We start from the raw sequence: 7,116 nt of genomic DNA, 5'->3' as shown, positions 1-7,116 counted from the left end.
CCCCCCCCCCCCCTCCCCAAATATCCTCTGTTTAGCTCAAAAATTATTCTCAAACAGATCTTAATAATAACAACAATAAAACTTTGAAAATTAAGTGCAAGAAATTACAATGTAAAATTTCATTCAGATAAGAAATCTGAGCAGATACCTACAGGGCATATATCTTAAGGAAACAGTCCTGAATAAAGTACCTGCTGAAGGGGAGCAAATGACACACAGAACTCACCTGCCATTCCCTCAGCTTATGAGAATTGCATACAACTTCTACTTTGCTCTTCAAGGATGTCCAAGTCGCATGAATCATAAAAAGAAAAAACCCAGTAATCTTTTTGTGCTGTCAGCTGAAATTTGAGAGAAGGGAGAGGTACTTAGCAGTTGTTATTAATACCTGTAGACTTGTCAAATGAATTAACTAGTTCCTATAATATATGTATGTCTAATGCCAGTGTTCCTACTCAACGTGGGTGTAATTATGGGAGGAGACACCAAAATTATTTACTCAGAGGAAATGCATTCTCTTGAATCCCAAGACAAGAAGAACTTCCTACAAAGGATAATAGGTGTGCCATGAATAAGTTATCTTTAAGTATGAGGAAATGGGGAGTGTGGTGGGATGTAAAAGCCATATGAAGGAAAAAGGAGCATTTCCTGGTTACTTAACTTCCAGATTGGTTAATGTAACTTCTGGTTTTGTTCAACAGATGGGAGTTGGTTTTAAACCTTTTTTCTGTTGGGTCTCAAATTATCTCCAATGCCCCAAGCTTATGTGAAATGATAAACTCCCACCAGAAATAAATGTGTGTTTACCTGTTACGTTAGCCAGCTCCTTACTGTTTCAGCAAAAGTTTTATTTCAAAAAGAACCTCCAAACTATGCACCATGAGTAGTTTTTATCAGTGCAAACTCTAAGCCTATCTGTCTTCACAACTATCAATACATTTCTTTTTATTTTTGTACCCTTGCTTAAAAGTGTACAGGGAATGAAGTGAAATTGTTGTGGGGAGGAATATTTATCTGTTTAAGATTCTGCAGCTCTACTGGTCATGTTTTAGCACTCAGTAAAGACTTAAAAAATAAATTACTCTGAATTTTAAGATACAAAGAAAAAAACCACCACACAACAAACTGAAAAAAAGCAGAAATTAAGCTCCAACAGCTGTTTCTAAGGTTGATTTTACAAAAAAATTGGCTCCTGGCACCTTTTTGAGAAACTTTGTTTTGATACCACGAAGGCTAAGAGTACTTACTCATGACATTCATGCTAGCCCTATCCTGAAAGAAAAACACTAAAACTTTTCACACTTGGCAGCAGTATGTCTGGTGTATCTCCACTTACATTATAATTCAGACGTCCTTCCTCTCTTGGAAGTTTCCGGGATGTTCAGTCTGTCAAAACTTGTTCTGGGAATCGCCTCAAATGGATTTGATTGCTGTTCAGAGCTACTTCAGTTGGTCTTTTTCTCTTTCCTTAATTCATATTCCTTGGAAACCATAAGAGCCACAAGCCTCTGATGTTACCTGATCTTCACACACAGCCCTAGTGACAAACCGCATCGACCAGTTCTTAAGTTCGGGCATTCAGTACTTATAGTGATTGCCTCAGACATTACACATTGCTCCTGCTGGGGTATGACTACTTCCTTTCTTCTTCCTTGCTACTCACATATGTAATTAAATCTCAGAACGCTTTTTCTGTCGCTGCTGCAACCACCTCCCTTACCTCTGTATGACACGCCCACAACAGTGTTCACCAAGCCACTAGAACCTCTCTCAGACTGGCCTACATCCCAAACTGGCACCTGCCAGTCCGCACCTTCACCACAGCAAAGCATCAGCAGCTGCTTTTATAATCCCTTTGGAATGCAGCGGTTGTGGTTCCTAAGTGACTAATGACTTAACATTGTCACAAGTGTTTTTCCTAGCTCACCTACCCATCATCCAAAATGTTTCAAAATATTTTGTTCTTGCTTTTCCCTTGTTTCAGAGCCTTGAAATTGCAGTGCAGTTTGCTAACTTTCAGAGAAAAACATACTTTTTTATTTCATTCATCTTAATAATTTTGTCTATTGGTCAAATATTGCACTATCCTATCCTCAGGGTAACCATATTGGTTCCTACTCTTTACTATGGAGATCAGTATAACTTCCACAAAAAACGTTGCAGAACCCCTTCTGTGAGTCTGTAGCCGAGTAAGCGCACATTTCATTAGACACATTAACTTCATGTGCCTGTGAAGTGTTGCAGGGGAAGGGTGTTGCCTTCCTTTTAATTCCCCTAGAAGTCCAATTTACTAGCTTCTCTCATTTCTGCTAGTGCAATTCACTTGAGTTTAGCATAGTCTGGTTGTTTGTACACATACAAGAGATGTAAAAAAGAGTCATTAACTGTATATCCATATTCTAAATCCAAGGCTGTGCTTGAGCTTGAACTTCTGCTGTTTGGTCTACATGATGAGAGCTCTTGGCTCTGGTGAGCCTTGAGGAACATAAGGAGAAAAAGAGAGGGTACCACTGTGGGCTACTTGTACAGTCTTCTGTAGCTCACATCATTATATGCCCAGTATGGTCTCATACAGACGTCATGTGACTGGCAGTGGAAAATGAGGTGGCTGTGAGTGCCCTGCTAAGGCAATTTTTCAGGCTACCAGAACAAAAGGAGTTTATAGCCAATCTGAGCTTGGGCTGCTCATGTAACAGTGAGGAGTCCCTATGGCAAGTCACAGGTACTCTGTGGTGTGTGGTGGAAGTGGGGCACAGAGCTGGCTCCAGGCACTTGTTAAGATTTCACTGGCTTCCTGGCCCAGCAGTCCAAAGTGCGATAGAGCAGTAGCTTGACTTTCCATTCACTTCTTCTACACAGATCATCTTCAGTCAGAGATTGACTTACTGTTGTACAATTATTGGCCATAAACCAAGTCACTCACTGGACTACACCTCGCTCACTTGTTCCTGGGGACCCAGCTTTTTGTCTGTACCTATCCTCCCATAGGGAGGGTTTAAGTAAGCTTTACTAAACTTCAACTCTGAAAGCTGACTTCCTGACACACAATCTATAGTGAAGAATTTCTAACTCTTGTCAAGTTAAAATATCCTTAGACTTAATATTACCCTCCCTTTGATTCCCAAAGATGACTTTCGGCAAGTGCAAAATATCAGCATGCACAAATATCATGTATGTTGAGCTGCGCAATTATCTCAACATGTTTGTCAAATGACTCTCAAATTGGACACCACCCAAATTGCTTTTGAATGTTTCCTATGCCTCCTTTGGTCACTGTGATTTACCAAAAAAGGAAAAAATGCCAGGACAGACTTTGCAGAAAAAAAGACAAAGCTAAATTACATAAATCATGCAACTCATCCTGGCTACTTTCTAGTATCACAGTTGCAGTAAGGAGAAACACTGCTTTGAAAGTCCACTGTATAAGGCTTTGAATGTGTAAAAATGAGTTTATGAATGTTTGTGCAGAGATATCTGTAGCCAGAAAGAATGATTTCCAAAGAAAACCAAGTCAAACAAACAGTGTCTGAATAGAAGGTAAGATGCTCTTTTTAATAACGTGAACACTCACAACAGTAAATGAAGAATCAACTATTCCTCAGTTTATTTAAAATTACAATGTAAAATTTTAATGATATGATGTTCGTAAGCCCTTATCACAGGAATTGAGGATATCGTTTTGCTGATTTTCTCATTGTTTTCTTATACAAGATTTCTTAGGACATTTTCTTCAATTTGTATACACACAGACCATTCATTGTATATCTTCACGTTAGTCAATTACATTTACCAACTTAAAGGTCTTGATATCTGCAAATTTATCACAGGAGAAATTAACGAGTAGGTGTTTGAGGCCTGTCTCAAAAGGGATGAGTTTAAACTTTGTACTGGATTTCTCACTGGCTTTCAGTGGTGGTACGCTAAAAATAGGAAACAAAGGGAAAAATATGAGCTGAAAACAGGCTTATGCATCATCCTTGAGTTTCTTCACTAACCATCTCCCATATTAAGTAAGAATTCCTATCAGTTCAGTGTAGGATGGCTATGAAAAGACCATACAGGACTTGGAAATCTGATACGCATTTAAATATTCAAACCCATGCATTAAGATCTCTCACAAATACATTATGCAGTCACCTAGACAAGCACACAGAAGGGGACATACTAGTATCATATGAGATAAAACTTCATGCAGAACAGAGGGTGTAAAACACATAATTGAATTATTAAAAAATAATAATCTGAGACCACGAAGAATGCTAATACAAACTCCTGAATTAGAATAGATTATAGCACCAAGAAAACCTCAGTGTTTACACAGCAGGAAATTCTGAAGGGAAGTTAAAATGTTTTAAACCAGTATATTTTGTAATTCTTGGAATCTCATGTTTATGGTTTTCCCAAACAGCCTTACCCTGTCATATTGTCTTGTCTTGCCTGAGGATGAAGTTGTATGTGATAGACAATATGAGGGTGCTAAATTCCCTCAGGAGAGCTTATAAATTATGGGATAGACCATTACTAGTTGCTGAAGCACAAATGGTGTGTTTATGTGTGTGTATATTCAGTTAAAGAGCACACTCCCATATCCCAGGTATTTTTTAGAAATAACTCAGTTCCTAGCATATGTCAAAATTTGTGTGCAATTTTGTATATGTACAAAGTGAGGGAGAGTCTGAAAATGTAACCTTTCTGTTTCAGTTGTGAAATACTGAAGGAAAAAAAGCAAGACAAGATACAAAATCATCAAAGCATAAAAATAGAAACCTGGGATCTATAGTAAAAGGAACCTATTTTCTTGCAGTCTTCTTTCTCATTCACCATCTCAACACCATCCAGTAGTTTCTTGACTCTATTTATTAATCTCCTAACACAATTATTTTGTAGAATTCTGAAAGCAGAGCTTGAAAATCAGTATGCCTGTAGCTTTTGTTTTGGGAAAACTTTTTTTTTAATTGAAAAAATGAAACCAAACCAAACTTTTATTGTAATATTCACCATTTTTCCTATTCTCTTCCTGCCTGCCTCATGAACTTCATCTGTGCTGAAGTTCCAGGCCCTAGGAAAGTAAATTCAATCATCTAAGGAGTAGCTGCTGGTAATATTTTAGTCTGTTATATCCTCAGTTGTGATTTATTGTGTCTGGAATAGCTATGCATGGAGCATAGTTGGTGTTGTACTTTTCAGAGGTACCACCCTTTGAGATCACAACCTGTGTGTAAACGATCTGTGTTCATTTTTGTTCCCAAAGCTGGGACACAGGTGCATGTGCTTTTTACACATATGTCTACCTGTTTGATGTAAATGCAAGTTGTTTAGAAGGCTGAACACCCAGATTGGCACCTGCAGTCCATTTAATAAAGTGGAAAAAAATCCTGGTTAATGTATGCTGTAATTTGGTCATAGTATGGACAGAAACAGTCATGTATCCTATTGTTGGCCCTATGATCAGAACAAGAAGGTTCAACCCATCTGGCCTATAGCAGCACAGACAGCCTCAGCAAAATTTACTGCATGGGTAAGCATGTATTTTTTTCTGGAACTGTGGGGTCCTGCTAGATAGGCAGGAAAACAAGTTCTGTTCAATTATGACAGCAATTATTTGACCTCACAAACTATAGAGCCAAAGCCTAGCTTAGATGAAGAGCTGGTTCAAAGCTGTGTGTTTCATTTGAGATGTTATATTGACTGGCCTCCCAAGTTACAGCAAGAAGAAAATGCTGTCTCATCCCACTGTTTGGTTCCAAGTCATCCACACCTACATTCTTGCTTTTGTATCTTTAACAGCAGGAACGAGGCATTCTTGTACTTACTCTATCTGAAGGATTCCTCTGAGAAGGTCATTTCCTTCTACCTGCAGCACACAGTCCGTCACTTCTGTATCAATAGGATTGGTAAATATCACTTCCACATCCACTTCTTTATTCACTTTTGCTTCACCAAGTACCTGTGCAAAGAAAATGCTTGAAAGGCCAAGTTCTCAGTATTCTTTTCTATCCAAGCCTTCTCGTCATCAGAAGAGGGGATATTATGAGATGCTATGATGGACCATGGCAGAATGTGAGCAGAACATCTCTTTTGGGGAAGAAAGTGCTTATAAGAGCTCATTTTCCCCTTTCTCTGCCACTGTAGAGTGAAGGGACAGCAATTTACCTGTATGTCAATGGCAGGATTGTCCAGGGTGATGTCTCTTTGCACTAGCACTTGGATTCCACCTTCTACATGACATAAAGCTGTTACTTGGATCATGTTGTCTGTAGTTAACTGCTGTTGATATTCAGTATATGGTATCTTGATGGGAAATTGTTTCTCTGGAAGGGAAAAAAAAAGGAATTGATACACACTTTTATAAGCCCACAGAGTTTCATACCTAATATTAGTATTTTATGCTGTGTCTGGGACTAGGAGGGCCTTCAGCCATCACTGCCAAACTCAATTCATGCAAATCTAACAGTTTGCTATATAGAGTGAGTGATTCCTTCAATGTTATCCCTCCTGCATTCCCTACTACCCTATTACCTGGCTTGTTTTCCTCCCAGTTGCTCTGAAAGATAAGACAGATGGAGTTTAAGGAGTTTACCAGTGCCACTCCATTTGTTATGAGACATACTGTGATAAGCCTCATGAGTCCTATTTACTCATGATATACTGAGATGAGCTGAATGATGTCCTTACATTTCTTTTATCTTCCCTAGCCCTATCTGCTTTTTATTATCATGTATTTTTACAGTAGTCTCCAAGATGTAATTAAAATCAAGGAATACTGGATGAGAAGGGACCTCCTCTGTCTCTGAATCCAGGCAATTCCACATTTTTGGCCATTCGTACAATAAACATCAAGTTTGGAATAACTGTAGAGTAGCTGTGCTGCATGCAAACACTGTGAGCCACAAAGTACTTTCCACTAATACGCAGCAGATGGAAAACACAAGAAAAGATGACAAGTCATCAATGCAAAGTCCCACAAAAGTAAGCAAGAAAATGAGCGCAATGTAAATTTCCTAGACTCCTCCAGTAGCAACAGATTTGTTAACTACAAATCCTAACAAACAGAGCCTGCCTCCAGAAGAGGGCAAAAATCTTTTTAAATGGTCCCTCCTGTCAGATCTGGGGAAA

The 7,116-nt window shown here is 38.7% G+C and overlaps 2 protein-coding genes across 2 annotated transcripts in view; both read right to left on the bottom strand.

Annotated features, from left to right (window-relative positions):
* Nucleotides 1-233, bottom strand: part of LOC104162388 (protein-glutamine gamma-glutamyltransferase 6-like) — a 15,763-nt gene extending 15,530 nt beyond the window's left edge. The window contains exon 1 of the mRNA XM_009701101.1: nt 227-233. Within this exon, the coding sequence (XP_009699403.1) occupies nt 227-233 (7 nt within the window). The remainder of the gene's footprint in view (nt 1-226) is intronic.
* A 3,539-nt stretch (nt 234-3,772) lies between these two features.
* TGM3 (transglutaminase 3) overlaps nt 3,773-7,116 on the bottom strand; it is a 13,718-nt gene continuing 10,374 nt past the window's right edge. Inside the window, exons 11-13 of the mRNA XM_009701100.1 lie at nt 6,154-6,311; nt 5,814-5,947; nt 3,773-3,920 (exon numbers count right to left, since the gene is read on the bottom strand). Of these exons, the coding sequence (XP_009699402.1) occupies nt 3,773-3,920; nt 5,814-5,947; nt 6,154-6,311 (440 nt within the window). The remainder of the gene's footprint in view (nt 3,921-5,813; nt 5,948-6,153; nt 6,312-7,116) is intronic.

The sequence above is a fragment of the Cariama cristata genome, unplaced genomic scaffold, assembly GCF_000690535.1.
Source record: "Cariama cristata isolate BGI_N322 unplaced genomic scaffold, ASM69053v1 scaffold4675, whole genome shotgun sequence".
Lineage (NCBI taxonomy): Eukaryota > Metazoa > Chordata > Aves > Cariamiformes > Cariamidae > Cariama > Cariama cristata.
This window is presented reverse-complemented; position numbering and strand designations above follow the sequence as displayed.